The sequence below is a fragment of the Oryctolagus cuniculus genome, chromosome 9 (genome assembly GCF_964237555.1).
Source record: "Oryctolagus cuniculus chromosome 9, mOryCun1.1, whole genome shotgun sequence".
NCBI classification, from domain to species: Eukaryota; Metazoa; Chordata; class Mammalia; order Lagomorpha; family Leporidae; genus Oryctolagus; species Oryctolagus cuniculus.
The window spans coordinates 96,398,113-96,417,435 of NC_091440.1; the positions used below are offsets into that span (position 1 = coordinate 96,398,113).

Here is a 19,323-nt window from a genome sequence, read left to right on the forward strand (position 1 = left end):
TATGCTTAACATTAGTCATTGTGGAAATGCAAATCAAAGCCTCTGGAAGATCCCACTTCACATTCAGTAAAATAACTGATTCAGCCATAGATCTATTTTATGACAACATGAGACAGTAAAGCATTATGGTTAAGAACATAGGTTCTGGGCTGGCACTGTAGTATAGTGGGTAAAGCCACCACCTGCAGTGCTGGCAACCCATATGGGTGCTGGTTCGGGACCCAGCTGCTCCACTTCTGATCCAACTCTCTGCTGTGGCCTGGGAAAGCAGTAGTAGATGGCCCAAGTGTTTGGGCCCCTGCACCTGCATGGGAAGACCCAGAGGAAGCTCCTGGCTCCTGGCTTTGGATCGGCACAGCTCTGGCATTGCAGCCAACTGGGGAGTGAACCAGCGGATAGAAGACCTCTCTCTCTCTCCCTCTCCTCTCTCTGTGTAACTCTTTCAAATACAAATAAATAAATGTTTTTTTTTAAATCATAGGTTCTTAGATTCATGTCTTCACTCTGTAATTTACTAGATGCATGCATGATCTTAAGCAAATTACTTAAGCTCAGTTTCCTCACCTATGCCTCAGTTTCCTCATCTATAAAATGGATAAATGGGGAAGATAAGATTACTCATGCAATTTTTATTAGAAAACATTGTAAACAATCAGAATAATATCTAGCAGATTTAAAATAGGTAATAAATATCCACTATATTAGTTCTAACTTTAAATCCTGATGTCTAGTCAGGTTAATTCCCCTCTCATTCTTCAAAAATCATCTTGGTCATTCTAAGCCTCCACCTGCTTCTATATGAATTGTAAGGCAAACTTGTCAGTTATGTGAAACTTCTGTTGGGAATTTGATGTACTCCTGCACTGCACTAGTTGGAGAGTTGCTACATTTACTATGTTGAGTTTTTCTATACACAATACATACCCATCCATTTATTTCGGTTCTTCATTTTGCCCTTAAGTAAAATTTCATAATCTTCTCCATAAAGTTCTTACTTGTTTAATAGTTTCTTTTAGAATTTTGCTCCTATTGTAAATTATTTCCCTATCACTGGAGAGATTGAGAGGTTTGATGGTAGACAAAGGGTTTTATGCAAAGCATAAAGAGATCAGAGATGACCTCAGATCGTCTGAGACACATTTCTCAGAAGCCAGCATAATCCAAGGATTTAAGAGTATTCTACATCACTTCAAGAGGAAGGGAATATCATGTTCTTAGAATTGTATCTACAAATAACACTGAATCTCTTAAAAACTAATTAAAATAAAAACAAAAAAGGTATAAGGCAAATGTATTCTACGCTGACAATTAGTATCAAAATAATTGAAATACTATGATACATAAACAGTAAATACAAACCTTAAGTGATCCAGAAAGCCATTAGTCTTAAGAACAACATGAAGTTTTTATAATCCTAATAATTCAAACCAAACTGATCCTATTGAACATCTCTATTTTCATTATACTATTTTTGTGTTATTTCTTCTATGATATTGTCAGGATATTTCTACATTAAAACTTTGTAGTTTAACGTAAAATTTCCTACAAGTAGCAGGAAATATTTTCAGAAATGGCTTATGTTTACAGGTAAGAGACATGAATTTTCAAAAAATGACTTAAACCATTTTATTATACAAATATTCAACAAACTGAAATTAGAAGGGAATTCCTCAAGTCATAAAAGCCTTCTGTGAAAAACCCACAGTTTTACATTATATTTAATGGAGAACCCAATACTTTTCCCTTAAAATCATGAACAAGAGGAGGATGCCACCCTCACTACTTATATCCAACACTTTTCTGGAGGTTCTACTGGGCCATTTAGACAATAAAAGAAATGAAGTATCTAAAATGAAAAGGAAGAACGCAAATTCTGGGGCTGGTGCTGTGGCATAGCAGATAAAGCTGCTGCCGGCAGTGCCGGCATCCCATATGAACGCTGGTTCAAGTCCCGGCTGCTCCACTTCCAATCCTGCTCTCTCATATGACCTGGGAAAGCAGTAGAAGATGGCCCAAATCCTTGGGCCCCTGCACCCGTATGGGAGACCTGGAAGAAGCTCCTGGCTTCTGGCTTTAGATCAGTTCAGCTCCAGCTGTTGCAGCCAATTGGAAAGTGAACCAGTGGATGGAAGGTCTCTCTCTCTCTCTCTCTCTCTCTCTCTCTCAACCTCAGCCTCTCTGTAACCGGCACCCACATGGGATGCCGGTATCGCAGGCAGAGGCTTAACCCACTATGCCATAATGCTGGCCCCGTACAGCTTTTCTAGTTTCGGAAGCTGGGTTTCAATTGCTCAGCTTCCTTCTCAGTGAGTGGCAGCGATGGACTGTGGTCCAGGTGGGATGTCCCTCTGGAGGCTTCAAATGGAAACATGAGGCAGAGGTGCAAAACCCAGCTCAGTTTGTCCACCTCACTGTGATTTGTGCAACAGATGCAGGGGAATCACCCAGGAGGAAGGTGTAGTGTGGCTGTGCACTTGGTGTGAACTGGATTAGATTCCCAATCTTTCAACACCCAACTTCGAAAAAAGGATGGATTCGATGATGTTAAGGAAACCTTCCTGTTTATATCTGTGCTGGTCAAGTTCCTGCAGGAGTGAAATACACACTTCACAGAGCCAAATGACAAAAGAATCCTAAGAAACCATGATAAAAATAAGCTCAGGACCTGTGAAATCCCTGAGGCTCCAGCTGAAGCAAATTCACAAGGATTCTAAAGAGATACTCTCTAACCCACAGTGCATGAGATGGTTCTAGAATAAAGCAATTGCTAGAAAACAGAGTGCAACCCGCATGGGAGACCCGGAAGAAGCTCCTGGCTCCTGGCTTCAGACTGGTGCAGTTTTGGCCATTGCAGCCATCTGGGAAGTGAACCAGCGGATAAAAGATCTCTCTCTCTCTCTCTCTCTGCCCCTACCTCTCTGTTACTCTGCCTTTCAAATAAATAATACATCTTTTAAAAAGAAAAGAAAACAAAGTGCAAAACAATATTGGGCTTTTCATATAATGAAACACCCTGGAATAATCAAATTAGACATGAAAGAATATTCAATGACATGGAAAAATATTTCCAATTTAGTAAGTGAAAAGTTCATGATTCATGTAGTATGCCCAGTTTATGCTAATTTTCATAGAAAAAAGTCTGTGCGTGTAAAATGCATACAATAGAATACTATAGATATACAACACATATATGTAAACACAGAAAGGAGACGGGGTGGGCGGCAGGGCCAGCGCTGTGGTGTAGTGGACTGAGCCTCCTGCCTGCAGTGCCAGAATCCCATATGGACACTGGTTCATGTCCTGGCCACTCCTCTTCCAATCCAGTTCTCAGCTTCTGGCCTGGGAAGGCAGTGGAGGATGGACCATCATCAGCCCACCATTACAAATGATTATTTACATCTTAGCTTAATTTTCTATAGTGAACATGTATTTCTTTTGAAATGGGAAAAGTTATAAAAAGAGATTCTAAGATTAAAGTACTTAAGATATGATTCAGAAGGGAGAAATATTCTTAAATATTTTATAAAGAGACATTTTATGGATTTGCAATGAGATAAGACAAAGTTTTACTTCTGAAGAAAAAATTCACAAAGTGTCACGGTTTTGAAACTGACAGCAAGCCAGGAAAACACGGACAACTGGATTTCCCTCCCACGTATCTCGAGCCTGCTCAGTACATGCGGGCAGTTACCTTTTTTTTTTTTTTTTTTTTGACAGGCAGAGTGGACAGTGAGAGAGAGAGACAGAGAGAAAGGTCTTCCTTTTGCCGTTGGTTCACCCTCCAATGGCCGCCGCGGCTGGCGCGCTGCGGCCGGCGCACCGCGCTGATCCGATGGCAGGAGCCAGGAGCCAGGTACTTATCCTGGTCTCCCACGGGATGCAGGGCCCAAGCACTTGGGCCATCCTCCACTGCACTCCCTGGCCACAGCAGAGAGCTGGCCTGGAAGAGGGGCAACCGGGACAGAATCCGGCGCCCCGACCGGGACTAGAACCCGGTGTGCTGGCGCCACAAGGCGTAGGATTAGCCTAGTGAGCCGCGGCGCAGTTACCTTTTCAATCTTATCATAGCATTCTTCGATCCTTTTGATTCTGTCATGTAAAGTTAGAGTAGCTTTCTTATAATCCTCCAGCCACCACTGATATTCTTCCTCGGTTAAATCTGTGTAGGCAATACACAGCGTTCTCAGACCTGCAGGAAAGAACAGAATATATGTTGGCCGTGAGACCAGTGATTGAGGCAGCGGAGCATGGGAAAATAAAATATGGAGGCACTTTATTTTGTTTTATTCATTTTTTACCTAGAAACCTTTTAGTTAAGCTATACAGACTTCATGCATTTCATATATACAAATTAGGAACATAGTGATTCTTCCTACCCTACCTCTCCCTCTTGCCCATATTCTCACCCTTCTTCTTCCTCCTTCTCTTATTCCCATTCTTATGATCTATTTTCAATTAACTTTATACACATAAAATTAACCCTACACTAAGTAAAGAGCTCAACAAACAGTATGAAGGAAAAAAAAAAGTTGTTCCTCAACAGTTGAAACAAAGGCTGTTCAAGTCATAGCATCACAAGGGAGGTGTTTCATAGTCACAGGGCGGTAAAGTGCTCTATGTGGCTCTGCCTGCTCCTCACTCACTGTGGCCTCCCCGCTGATCCCTTTCCTCCCAGACTCTTTCGTTTGCTCCACCCTTACCTGGGAAATGACATCCTATAAAGCAACCCAGTTCTCCCTTCCTTCCTTCCGTTTCTGCCTAGATCATGCTATTTAAAGAGCACCCATCATTCTCCTCTCCCCTTCCCTTTTTTACTGTTCTTCAAGCACCCATCACCACCTGCCATTATTGATTTATTAGCAAGTTCCTTCAGGGCCTGGCCTTTTTGGGTTTTACTCACTACTGTCCTACGTGCTTAGAACAGTGTCTGTCACTTACTACATTCTCGAGAACTATTTGTTGAGTGAATGAAAGAATGAATGAGGGTTTCTTGCCCCCACCCTCACCCCTGTGTGCCCCAAAAGCATCAATGACATGCATTCAGGGTGTACTTCCAACATTTAAAAGTAGCGTTTCCAAAGGGAACTGGATTCTAAACAATCTGTACTTTTACTTACCTTCTTTGGCAAAATGTTCCAGATGGGTTAACGTCTCACCCACAAACAGAGAATCGCTTGAAAGTCTCTCATAAATCACCAAGTCCTATATTAAAAAAAAAAATCCCAAGATTAATGTCTCATATAAGTTTTGCAGTCAGATTTGAGCATTGTTATTATATTTCCTGGTGTGTAGGAGACTGAACAGCTACAGTAAAAACACAATGCACTCAAAAGTAAGCTGTAAAGTTGTAACTGATCTGGTTATTTTAGTTAAAAGTGACACATCTCCATGAATAAAACATGTTGGAGAAAGCTACAAATCAGGGGGAGTAATGAAAGAAAGATAGCACTGCTTTACATAATCTCAAACTTATCAAAGAAATAAAAATTTACATATTTTTTAAAAAATAATACCCATTAGAAACAATAAGAGTTAAATCCACATTCCAAATGATTTCAATTGCAAACCAGCAGTCCCAAGCCAAGTGGGTCTCAGTGCCATAGACACTCCAAAAAAGGAAACACTTCTGATCAAGAGCAGGGTTTATAGGTGGAAACTTAATTTTCATTCTTGCTTTATATTTCAGGTAGAGGTTCTAATTCACAATACTTCCCTTGTACTGTTCTAAGATTTGGGAAAAAAACAAAAACAAAAACAAAAACAAACAAACAAACAAACAGAAAAACCTAATGGTTGAAATGAGAAAGACTAGCAGGTGTTGTTGAGGATTCCTTGTAGGGATGTAACCTTGGTTTTGTGGTTTCTTAGAAGATTGAACCACTTCTGCCACATAGTACAGCCATTTCACCCCTAGACAGGCAGCCAGGAGAAATGAACCCAAATGTCTGTAAAAGGACTTGTACACAAATGTTCATAGGAACACTATTTGTATTGCAAAAACTACAAACAAAATACCCACCAACAGGTGCATGGATAAGCAAACTGTAACACACCCATACAATGAAATACTAGTCATCAATACAAAGAAATAACTATTCATACTCTTATATAGTGACAGAAGGCACATCAGGATCAAAACGTTTGTAATTCTACATGTTGAATATCTACAGTTTATATTTCATTTCAATAAACCTCAATTACACCTGCCAGTAAAGCTGAATCTTTAAAGCACCTATGGTAATTAACAAATATGTAAGTGCTTTAAAAAATATTTACACAGGTAAAAGTGAATTCCTGAGACCCAACAAATCCAAACACCTAGAGCTTCAAACTAGGATCAAAATTCCTGCTACAAATCCTTAGAATCAACCATCTAATTATTGATTCCCAATAAAACAACTGAGTAGCAGGAAGCTTCTCACTTAAAGCTTAATATTCTGCTGTGGGCCACAATCAATTTCAAAGGGGGTTGGCTGTTGGGAAACTCTTGGTTCCCTTAAAGTGAACTTTTTAATATTGAATGGCATTGTCAACAATCAATGGCAGCAGCAGATAAACATTTTAAAATAATGTGAAATTTCATGTGGGAGATTGGGATGGAGTTTCAGGCTCCTGGCTTCAGGATGCCCCAGCCCTGGCCACTGCTGCCATCTGGGAAGTGAACCAGCAGGTGAAAGATCTCTCTCTCTCTCTCTCTCTTTCTCTCTCTCTCTCTCTGCCTTTCAAAGAAGTAATAAATATTTGAAAAATTGTGAAATTTAAAAGGCTTCTGATGAGTTGTTGGAACAAAGATAACGAATGACTGTGAACACTGAGCGCAAATACTTACAGCCCCTTTGCAGTAGAGACGGAGCTGTCCCGTGGGAGTTCGGACAATGATGGACATTCTTTTTCTATTACTAGAACAATGTAAAAAGCATTATTTGTCTTTATCGATTTGGTACATGGTGCCAACACACACACACATACACATACACACACACACACACTTAATCAAATAATCAAAGGCAAGAGAATTCAGAGTCCTCAGCTGACAGTGAGTTAAAAGCCCAACATGTTTCTTCAATTGCCAGTCACCATTTCTTTACCTAATTCCTTAAACTGGAATTTCAATTATAAATCTACACTCCCCTCTACTACTACTACTACTACTATTTCTCAGTTTCTGTTCTTTTCTTCCATGGAAACTTTTTATCATAATTATACATATAATATATACATTATATTTTACATATTATATGTATAAATCATGAGCATATGATTATAATATATGTACATTTCTATAAAATATACACAAAATATGTTTGTCATTTTACACAATATACATGAGGAGCATTCCAAAAGTTTGTGGAAAATGCACATTGCATGGATTTCCAATCGTATTCGCACCAAAATAAACATGCATGTTAGTTCCATTTTTCCAGGAACATTTTAAAGTGCCCTCGTTTGTAGCAGAATCATGAAAACCCTTACAAAGAAAGAGGACAGCTGCCCAGGCTGTGTGTGTTCAGACCTCACAGCATCTCTGTCCAGCAGATCTTCCTGTTCCCCAGCTGCTGCTCACAGATGTTAAACTGCTGCCTCAAGAGATCCCAGAAAGTTGGTGTTTTTTTTAATGTAGATTTCTGTTTTCCAAGGCCTCCAGAACTTTTTCTTTTTCTGTTTTCTAAATTAGTGCTATTATTCCTGACTTGGCAGCCTCAGTGGGCCTGAAGATCGCCCCTCCCCCCCATCCCACACCTGGCCCAAGTGAAGTGTCTGAAACAGAACTTCTTCCTCATCCTATTATTCCCCCAGCCTTCACCTTTGGGTGGCTCTTGATGGCCCAGGAAGACATTTCAGGGATCCCTACACATAACCTCCAAACGCCCACGTCCCCAGCTCTTCTGCGTATCTCACAACCCTCTGTCTTGCACAATCCAAGCTTAAATTGTGCCAGAAGATCCTCTGTTCCCTGAACATTCTCCTCCGTGTCGCCACTGGCTCCATAGCCTCCACCCAAGACATGTGCTCTATTCCCAGCTACCACGTCCACCTGCACTCAGAATGCAACCTTCTCCTCCCTAAGGCCTTCCCCAAGCTCTTCAACCAGAAACTCTCTTCCCTGCTCACCTACAACTTGCCATATCCGTCTGCTTTGATCTTCCTGGGTCCTGCCTGGTACTAAGCTCTCTAGATCCTATCAAGATCCTGCACATAACTTTGTCTTCTAGAAGAGTGTAAGCTTCTCATGGCAAAGCCCATGCCTCGTGGTGACACAAACAGCCACGCCCTGCTGCAGTGCACATACTCAGATCACTGATCTTCCAGGAAGTGATCAGCAGGCAGGCAACAAGAACTTCCAGCACTGAAAGCTTTCATACGTACTTTCAAACCGTGCTGCAATCCCCAAGGTAATCCAGGAAACACAAATGAGATGACACCTGCCCAAGCTTTTAATCCTCTAATGGCTTTGTGCCACATCCAAGGAGAGAAAGTCCTGCTGTGAGTCACACAACCCAGTTCTTGCTCTGCTCCACCACCGCTCCCTCCATGGCCACCACCCCAGGGACCTTGGATCTGAATCCTGATTCTGGCACCTATTTGCTTAGCAATGTCAGGAAGGTAATTTAAACTGAGCTTGTGTTTTGTTTGTGTTTTTGCTGTCCACTTTAGCTTTGCACAAGTCAAGTGCACCAAGCTGCCTCCCGGTCATTAGTTCTTCCACGGTCTCAAGCCCTTCCCACAAAATGGATGTTGTTTCTTCTCAGGATTAAGACTGCTCGAGAAAAGAATGATGAGGCTAAGAGCACAAGTAAGAGATTCGCAGAAATGAGTCCTGAGGGAGCGAAGCAGCGTCTCCTTGCAGAGGGGTGGCTTACCTAGAAAATTCCAGGATATTGAGGATTTCAAAAATGCATTTTTGTCCCATCTGCAGGAAGACAAAACAACATATTCTCACCTGAGGAAGAAAGTGCTCATCTCGCAAAGCCATTCACTTGCCCAATCACAACGTTTGACTTTGCATTTACACGTTTTTTCTAAACGTAAACTATTCTTGCACATCTGATGAGATGATGGCGCCCTCCTCTGGTAAGAGTGTTCTCTGCAACTCGGGCAGTGGTAACAGCACACGTGTTTCTAACAGCGCTATTTAGAAGTGGCACCGCTGGTTTCAGTCTCCAATCAGCACTCTTAGAAACCTTTTCTAAATAGTCTCAGGTGGCAAGGGTAAATGTAGATAATGAAAATCAACACACAGCAACTGAGGAATAAATACATCTTTTTTGTCACATTGCAGAGATCCAATGAAATCCTTAATGTTCAGATAATTTGAGATGAATAAAGGAAACAGGTATCATGCTATAAATAATGCTTCAAAGAAATGATATATTATTTTCTAAAGTTTTCCAGTTATAGCCTCTTGACTTCCTGTTGCTAAGATCAACTTATCTCTGAATCCACTGGCTCCTAGCATCACCAATATAAGGCACTGCAGAATTGCAAACAATTGGAGAGTTGTCCATCTGCCGGGTATATGGATATAAGGATAAATTAACCAGTCCCTTCTATGAAAGACATAATGTGTAGTAAACATCTCAACCATCACATTATTATTAGAAGAGGAAGTCAGCATGTTGGTCGCAGTGTTTGCACAGATTCCATTTTTTCCCCTTTAATATCAGAGCCTTGTGGTGAACAGTTAACAAGACAGAAACAAAGAAACATATGCAATGCAGAGAATAATAAGTACAATAACAGAACGCACCCAGGAATAATCTGAGCCATGTAATTCCTCATAAGGAATTTCTTGAAGGTCTGATGAGTCTAACTCTGGAGTAACTCACTTCCGCCAACTTTATTTCAGTGGCCTCATGCAATCCTCACAAGGACCCGATGACACAGAAGTCACCATAAAACATGGGAAAAGAGTGGGAAGTGAAGGAAGGGGCCTGAGATAATGGCTGGGAGGGAGGGGGCTGGGCGGGACTCCCCAGCACTGTGACCCCAGGGCTCCATGGACATTTTCTGAAAAGGCAAGTATGTTATAAAGTGTTGGAAGTATTCAGGGTTCTACTCACAGCTTCTATGGTGACTGAGTATGGTGTTCTTGCAGTGAAAACATAGCCAAGTTTTTTTGCCCCTTTCACTAAAGCTGCTTCGTCTGTCAATAAAAGAATAAATAAATAATAAGGATTGAGCAAATGTATCAACAGAGAATTTAAGTTAATTTAATTCAGATTTCCATTCTCCAGCAATAAAATATTGTGCCATTAAAAGACAACTTTTCTTTCTTGATCCAAATACACTTAACTGGATTCTAGGTACTGGATTGTGTTCATGAAAGAGATTTGGTTAAATGAGGCCTCTTTTGGTTAGGCTTTCTGGTGGACAGTGAAGTACTTTTTTTATTACTCATAATGATCTTGTTTGTTCCCCAAGCATTTAACAGCATCTCCATCTGGTGCTGCAGGGCCTTGACCTCACTTCTGCTTTGTTACTGACAAATCCAAGCATGCTCCTTGACCTTGGGCTCTATGGGCCCAGGCTAGCCTTCTCACTGCAGCTGGTGGGGGTGGGGGACCGGGATCCCCAGACCTGCTGAGCTGCTCAGAGCTACTCTGTATTGTGAATGCCCCAGCACAGGAGAAGCCTTGGGAAGGCCAAAGGCGGGAGCAGCCAAGGGGATGAGCAGCAGCACGAAGCCTTGCCAAGGCCCTGACACCTGCCTCCCACGATGCGCTTTACCTGCACAGCGTACACACCTGGGGAGGAAGCTTGGTAGTTTATCTTAGTTCCATCTTTTTCTGGAAAAACAGTGTGGCACACACATAACAGGGTGAGAAACTCCTTTATGTAGCTTTCTGTGGGCTATAAAAGGGACACAGAATTAGTGGGTCTCTCCCTATGCCAGCAACATGAGATTCAATATTGTCTACAATTTATACCAACTGAAGTTTTGCCTCCAGTGCACACAAAGTCCAGTACGGGCTAAAAACCACTCATGCATTTGAAATGTGTTGGTTCCACGGCTACAGAGTCAGAGATGATGCAGGAGAGTTGGGGGACCTCAGAGAATAAGTCAACCCTGCCCTCATGGAGTCTCTGTTCTCCTTGGGCAGGTGAGATTGGCCAAAACAATAAGAAACATATAGGAGCTGTCGTAGAGAAAGGCATTTGGCTGTGGTGGGAGTGGGGAGGACTATTTACATGACTAGACTATTTTATACAGCATGTGAGGGATGACGTTTAAATTAAGATCCAAATAAAAAGGCTAGCTAGACATTTGTATAGTTGACAGTCATGGTGACATGTGCATGTCATACAGAGCAGCATGTTCAAAGGCCCTGAGCCAAGGAACAGCTTTGCCTGTCTGTAGAGTTTCTGGACAAGTGTGACTTAAGTATTTTGAGCAAGGGAAACAATGACTGAGCTGGCATTATGGCACAGTAGGGTTAAGCCATAGCTAGCACATTATGTTGGAGCATCAGTTCGAGTTCGCTTCTGATCCAGCTCCCTGCTAATGCGCCTGAGAAAGCAGCTGAAGATGGCTCAAATGCTTAGGCCCCTGCCACCCAAATGGGACACCCAGATGGAGTTCTGGCTCATGGCTCTGGCCGGACTCAGCCTTGGTCATTGCAAGTATTTGGGGAGTGAACCAGTAGATTGAAGATCTCTTTCCCTCCTTCCCTCTCCCTGTCAAACTATCTTTCAAATAAACAACAAAAAAAATTTAAGATCCCTTTTTCAGAAGATGAAGATTTCAAATCAAATAAATCAATATCTTATAATAGACAAATGTAGAGCCGTAGAATGCAATGCAATAAAACCAAATAGTTTAAAAGCAAACAGACAGTTTTCACACAGATTGCTGCCTAGGAAAAAGGTCTTGCATAATTTAAATTCACTCATATTGATCAGTTCAGCATTTAGCTCATTAGTACAAAACCCCTGGATCATTATACAAACATCAAAAAAATCCAGACTATCTCTTCCTGTGTTCAGAAAATTACACCTGTTAGGATACTATATCTATATTTGTTTTATATATCATTGTTATATAAAATTAGAATGAAAATATCAGACTTACATGGCCATTCTTTAAATTCTCCAGTAATCTGGGGTCATTAAATTCACAGGAGTCTGTGATGGGAGATGATTGACTATGAGGAAAGGGAGAAAAGATCAGTTTCAACAAATAGTCCCTCGTGGTACCAGCCACTAATCAGAAGGAGCTAAAGTAAACACACAGCCCCTTCTTCTGTTTTCAGGAGGACCATATCCAGAGAACCTATGGAAGTGCCTGTGTCGTGGCACAGTGAGTGTCACACCTGCATCTCCGGCATCCCATGTGAGCACCAGTTCAAATCTGTGCTGCTCCATTTCTAGTCAACCTCCCTACTAATGCACCTAGGAAAGAAGCAGATGACCCACTGCCACCCATATGGGAGACCCAGATGGAGTTTCAGCCTCCTGCTTTTGGCCTGACCCAGTCCCAGCCTTCACGGTCATTTGGGGAATGAACTCAGTGGATGGAAGATATCTCTCTCTCTCTCTCTCTCCCCCACTGCCTCCCTTCCTCCCTCCCACCTTCCTTCCCTCCCTTCCTGTCTCCCTCTCTCTCCCTCCCTCTCCCTCTGTCACTCTTCCTTTCACATAAATAAATAAATCTTTTATTTAAAAAAAGTCTACAGAACTATAATCAATATTTACAGTGCTGTCAATGTTACACCCTCCCAAGCCTGGACCTGCAAAAGGGAGTTGAAAAGTACATCAGGTATGGTGCTGAAAACCATATAGTTGTCAGGAATTTGAGGCCAAGTAACGGCAAAAACAGTAAATTAAAGCTGGATCCTAGGTTCTTTGACTACTGCGTGGGGAAGATGTACTCAGGACACTTTTCTGGAAGCTACCATTGGAGGTGTGAACAAGAGGGCTCTGTGGTATTCCAAGCCTCTAGTCCTACTACAAGAAGGTTGCAGGGAGACAACAAAGGTGAAGTGGGACAGGACGTGGTCTCTACCTGAATTCTTCTGAGGGGGTGTCCCTCGGCTCGCTGTCTCTAAAGGAAACAAGAGAGGAAACGTGGTGTGGTTGTTCACGAGTCTTTCAGTACAAGACCCCTCAAGCACTCCAGCCATGCACAAAAGCATATCACCCTAATTTTTTTTTTTAACAACTGCAGGTTTTCATTTAAGCTACATTAACTTTCAGTCTCATTCAGACATAGCTATTACACAAGTCTTGGAGTGAATAAAAGTTAACTCATTTTAATACAAAAAAAATTAAAATCCCCAATAGGAAGGCAATGGAAACACTTACCCATACATTATACCTGCAATGGTACACTTCTTGAATGTCATAATATTGCAAGTGAGGGTTCCCGTTTTATCAGAAAATAAGTATTTTACCTATCAAAGAAAAAAGAAACATGAAAATCCATGTAATTTAAAATATATCTGAGATCAAAGACAACAAGATGCCTTTTCTCTTTAAATCCTCAAAATATGGCATTGTGGCAGAGTGAGTTAAGCTACCACCTGTGATCCTGGCATTCCATATCAGAATGCTGCTCTGCTTCCAATTCAGCTCCCTGCTAATGTGCCTGGGAAAGCAATAGATTGATGTCCTAGGCACATGGGCCCCTGTAACCCACGTGGAAGACCCAGATGGAGTTGCTGGCTAATGGCTTCACACTGGCCCAGCCCTGGTCACTGCGGCCATTTGGGGACTAAACCAGCAGTTGGAAGATCTCTTTCTCTCTGTCTCTCTTTGTCACTTTTTCAAGTAAATAAAATAAATATTTTTAAATTAAAAATACATGAATTTTTTAGCAAACAAGAAACTCAGTCTCTAAGAATTCTATAATATTTATACTTTTGGAGGTCATTTTTTTTCTTTTTTACAATGAGGGTGAAATTAAGTAGTAATATACAGAGTAAATTTTAAGCCATCAAACCTAAGAAAATCAAAATTCCAAGTTCATTTTTCCTTCCACAAGAAATTTCAACTAAAGTATCTAGAAAAGATTGACTATATAGTCAAATGAAAATGAAAACTAGTCTCAAAACTATTTTCATTATGGTCACAAAAATAAAGCTCATTTCAAAATACAAAAGGACATTGGGTGGGGTCATCATTTCTATTCAACAAGCAATGCAAAGCAATATGGAATTAAACAATTTGAGATTTTTGCATTATGTGAAAAGACAGATACTAATTAACTCTCAATTTTGTTAAGTAACCAAAAATAAGAGTTAAATGGATATGTTAACACATATCTGCACATACACACACACAGGCAAACATATTTAAGTAATGTGATTTTTAAAAAGAAAACCAGGGATGGAAAAAAAAAACAAATGAAAATAAAGAGCTATCAGCAACATTAATATCAAAGTAGAAATTAAAAGTTTGGGGTATAAAACATAATAAAGGCCGGGGCCGCAGTTCACTAGGCTAATCCTCCGCCTGCGGCACTGACACACCGGCTTCTAGTCCTGGTCAGGGCACCGGATTCTGTCCCAGTTGCCCCTCTTCCAGGCCAGCTCTCTGCTATGGCCCGGGAGTGCAGTGGAGGATGGCCCAAGTCCTTGGGCCCTGCATCCCATGGGAGACCAGGAAAAGCACCTGACTCCTGGCTTCAGATCAGTGCGATGCGCCGGCTGCAGCGGCCATTGGAGGGTGAACCAACGGCAAAAGGAAACCTTTCTCTCTGTCTCTCTCTATCTCATTGCCCACTCTGCTTGTCAAAAAAATTTTTTTTAATTTAAAAAAAACATAATAAAGAGTGATATTAATGATAAGAAAAAACATTTATAAAGAAATATGACAATCAAGAACCTGTGCTAGCCAAATAAAACATAAGTAAATACACAAAATAAAAGAACTTGATAAGAGTAAATATTAGAGTATTCAAAACATTTCTTGCAGAATTTCGATTTCCTTCAGATATGAATGCTTTAAGATTTCAATAAATAAGGGGAAACAGAGAAAAACTGAAAATATAATAAATTTGATTTAATAAGTATAGAAAATATATATATATATATATTTTAAGTGTCTTTGGCAGAAATGAATTACAGGGGTGGTAGTGTAGCATAGCAGTTAAATATCCACTGGCAACACCCCCATCCGACATCAGAGTGCCTAGCTTGAGTTCTGGCTCCTCCACTTCCAACCCAGATTCCTGCTGATACATATGAGACAATAGATGACAGTTCAAGTACCTGGATCCCTGCTACCTATGTGATTGGATTTTGGGTTCTTGGCTTCAGTCTGACCCAATGGATGGAAGATGGATCTCTCTTTCTCTCTTTGTGTGTGTGTGTGTGTGTGTGTGTATGTCACTCTGCCTTTCAAATAAAAATGGAAATTTTAAAATATTTTATTAATATAAAGAGAACAGATTTCATGTATTTCACAGATATAATTCTAAGAATATAATGGTACTTCCCTCTCTCCTTCTATCCTTGTTTCTTTTAATTTTGCAATAGTATATTTTCAATTTACTTTAAAATCACAGGTTTAATGTCTAATTGGCCACAAAAAGACCATGGACACAATTTTTAAAATACAGATTTTTATAAGTCCTATTTGTTCATTATAATCAAATGAAATTAACGATTAGATTATAAAACATCAAAAACCTTAATGGTTGAAAATTAAGAAACAGACTTTTAGTCAAAGAGAAAATCAAACTGGAATTACAAATTATGTTTTAAAAATAGGGAGAGTTCTTTATAACAAAGCTTACAGAATTCAATCAAAGCTGTAAACAGAAAAAAATATAAAATATATGAAATTGATTAAGTATTAAATAGAAAAAGCTAAAAGCAAAGAAACATGTATTTAGTTTAAGAAAGTAATGGGGAAAAAAGAAATCAGCTGAAGGAACTAATTAGAATAAAAAACTAAAATGTTAAGAATTCCATATTACCTAAAGAAATTTATAGACAATGCAATCCCTATCAACATATTAATGACATTCTTTACAGAAAAAAAAAAAACCTCTAAAATGTATATGGAATCTCAAAAAATCCAGAGTAGCCTAAGCAATTCAGAAGGGGAATAAAATAAAGCTCTAGGCATAGCTGATTTCAAATCATACTACAAAGTTATAGGAATTAAAACAACATGGTACTGGCATAAAAACTGGCACATAGATCAATGGACAGAACAGAGAGCCCAGAAAGAATCCATTCTCATGAAGCCCAGAGATTTTTTACAAAGTTGCCAAGAACATACATTGGAGAAAGGAGAAAGGATAGTCTTTTCACCAAATGTCACTGGCAAAAGTGGACAAAGGGAAAAGGCATCATGGTGTCTTTGATCTCAGGTACATTTTAAATGTATGTGGATTTTCATGTTTCTTTTTTCTTTAATGGGTAAAATACTTATTTCCTGATAAAACTGGCAAAAAGAATAAAAATACATCACTACCTCTTACCATATACAAAAATTAAGTCAAGATGGATCAAAGTCCTAAATATAAGTCCTGAAACTGTGAAACTGCTAGAAGAAAACATAGAGGAAACGCTTCAAAACACGGGCATAGGCAATGTTTTTTTGGAATAAGACCCCCAACGTGTAGACATCAAAAGCAAAACAAGACAAATGGGATTATATAAAACTCAGAGGTTTCTGTACAGCTAAAGAAACAATCAATATAGGGAAGACCATTAGAATGGGAGAAAATATATGCAATTTACTTATCTGACAAAAGATTAATGTCCAAAATACACCAGCAACTCAAAAAACTCAACAATAACAAGGAAACCAATCTAGTTAAGAAATAGACAAAGGATCTAAAAGGTCCTCTGAGACAGTTCTCAAAAGAAGAAATACAAATGGCTTGGGGCTGGCACTGTGGCACTGTAGGTTAATCCTCTGTCTGCTTTGCGGCATCCCACATGGGCACTGGTTCTACTTCCATCTGCTCCTCTTCCAGTCCGGCTCTCTGCTATGGCCTGGGAAAGCAATGGAAGATGACCCAAGTGCTTGGGCCCTGCACCTGCATGGAAGACCTGGAGGGGGCAGGTGCCGCGGCTCACTAGCCCAATCCTCCGCCTTGTGGCGCCGGCACACTGGGTTCTAGTCCCGGTCGGGGCGCCGGATTCTGTCTCGGTTGCCCCTCTTCCAGGCCAGCTCTCTGCTGTGGCCAGGGAGTGCAGTGGAGGATGGCCCAAGTGCTTGGGCCCTGCACCCCATGGGAGACCAGGATAAGTACCTGGCTCCTGCCATCGGATCAGCGTGGTGCACTGGCCGCGGCAGCCATTGGAGGGTGAACCAACGGCAAACGAAGACCTTTCTCTCTGTCTCTCTCTCACTGTCCACTCTGCCTGTGGGGAAAAAAAAAAAAAAGACCTGGAGGAGGCTCCTGGCTCCTGGCTTCAGATCGCCCAGTTCTGGCCGCTGCGGCCATTTGAGGAGTGAACTAGCAGATGGAAGACCTTTCTCTCTGTCTCTCCCTCTCACTGTCTGTAACTTTACCTCTCAAATAAACAAAATATTTTTTAAAAAAGAAATACAAATGGCCAACAAATATATGAAAAAATGCACAATGTCACTAGCCATCAGGGAAATGAAAAACCACAATGATATCAAAACCTCACCCTTGTTAGAATGGCCATTATCCAAAAGATGGAGAGTAACAAATGGTGGAGGATGCGGACCAGTGCTGTGCCTCAGAGGGCAAAGCTACCACCTGCAGCGCCAGGCATCTCATATGGGCATCAGTTCGAGTCCCGGATGCTCCATTTCTGATCCAGTTCTCCACTATGGCCTGGGAAAGCAGTGGAGGATGGCCCAAGTGCTTGGGCCCCTGCACCACGTGGAAGACCCAGAAGAAGCTCCTGGCTTCTGGCTTTGAATCAGTGCAGCTCTAGCCGTTGCAGCCATTTGGGGAGCGAACCAGCAGATGGAAGACCTCTCTCTCTCTCTCTCTCTCTCTCCCTCTCTGCCTCTCCGTCTCTCTCTGTGTAATTCTGACTTTGAAATAAATAATTAAAATCTTAAAAAAAAAAAAAAGAAACAAATGGTAGAGGAGGTGGAAAAAAGTGACCTCTTACACACTGCTGATGGGAATATAAATTAGTGCAGCCACTGTGGAAAACAGCACGAAAATTTTTTTTAAAAAACTAGAAATGGAACCGCTATATGGCCCAGCAATCCCACTACTGGGTATATACTCAAAAGACATGAATTCATTGTATCAAGGAGATATCTGCTTCACCATGCATATAGCAGCACTGTTCACAATAGCCATGATATGGAATCAACTAAGGTGTCTGTCATCAGATGAATGGATAAATATCACACAAACACTTACACACCCACACATATACATACATACAATAGAACATACATACATACATACAACAGAACATACATACACATACAATGGAACTCAACCACAGAAAAGAATAAAATCCTTTTATTTGCAGCAAAATGGATGAACTAGACAACATCATGTTAAGTGAAATAAACTGTCACAGAATGATACATACAGCATATTCTTCCTCACGTGTGAACTAAAAACAAAACAAGGAAAAACACCTCAATATGAACACAAAGTGTTGATTACTAGAGGCTAGCAGGGGTGGAGGGATAGGGAGATTTTGGATTTTAAAAATAGTGGAAGTTGGTTGTGGTTTATAGATTGTGACAAATCTACTAATATGTTAATAATAAGGTTCATTAGGTGTGAGGTATATGGAACTCTTTGTACAAGCCTACAACTTTTGGTTTGTGATTATAAAACTATCCTGAAATAAAAAGTTGTTAAAAAGGAGGGAAAAAACAAAATGAATGAAATGAAAAACAAATTGGTAGGAAAATTAAGAAATCCAAAATTTGATTTTCTGAAAAGATCAGTAATATAGATTATACACCCATTGTTAGGGAAGATAAATAAGATAAATATGTAAGGTGATAAATAAGAAAGGAAATCCAACCACAGATGTCGCTCCCCCTCTTCGTGGAGGAACGACACTAAACCCTGCGCTGTTCTTTCGTCTGCTCGGCCCTCCCCGGGTTTGCTGCTGGTTCTTCCTGGGTTGGCTACTGTCCCTTCCACCTCCGTGGAAGGGCGGTTCCCCCTGGCCACATTCCCCACTTCCGCAGGGGAGCGGCACACCGCCGGCCGGCTCTCTCGGGGGCTGCACAGGTGTTCCCTTAGATGTTCCCCTTAGATGTTCCCCTTAGATGTTCCTGGTGCATGCCGTCTCTCTCCTCCTTTATAGTCCTCCTCCGCCAATCCTAACTCGGCTGCCCACACACCGAGTACGCTGCTCTCCTCCAATCAGGAGCAAGTCCTACAGTTTATTGGCTGAACTGGAGGCA

General features: G+C 40.9%; 1 protein-coding gene across 7 annotated transcripts in view; it reads right to left on the bottom strand.

Moving 5' to 3' along the window:
- The window catches only part of LOC100358094 (phospholipid-transporting ATPase IB), a 167,132-nt gene that overhangs the window by 82,123 nt on the left and 65,686 nt on the right, over positions 1-19,323 (bottom strand). For all 7 annotated transcript variants that reach the window (XM_070049180.1, XM_070049181.1, XM_070049177.1 and 4 more), the window contains exons 15-23: positions 13,303-13,391; positions 13,004-13,042; positions 12,071-12,143; positions 10,746-10,851; positions 10,062-10,144; positions 8,862-8,911; positions 6,830-6,899; positions 5,118-5,202; positions 4,050-4,189 (exon numbers count right to left, since the gene is read on the bottom strand). In XM_070049180.1, coding sequence (XP_069905281.1) covers positions 4,050-4,189; positions 5,118-5,202; positions 6,830-6,899; positions 8,862-8,911; positions 10,062-10,144; positions 10,746-10,851; positions 12,071-12,143; positions 13,004-13,042; positions 13,303-13,391 — 735 coding nt within the window. The remainder of the gene's footprint in view (positions 1-4,049; positions 4,190-5,117; positions 5,203-6,829; positions 6,900-8,861; positions 8,912-10,061; positions 10,145-10,745; positions 10,852-12,070; positions 12,144-13,003; positions 13,043-13,302; positions 13,392-19,323) is intronic.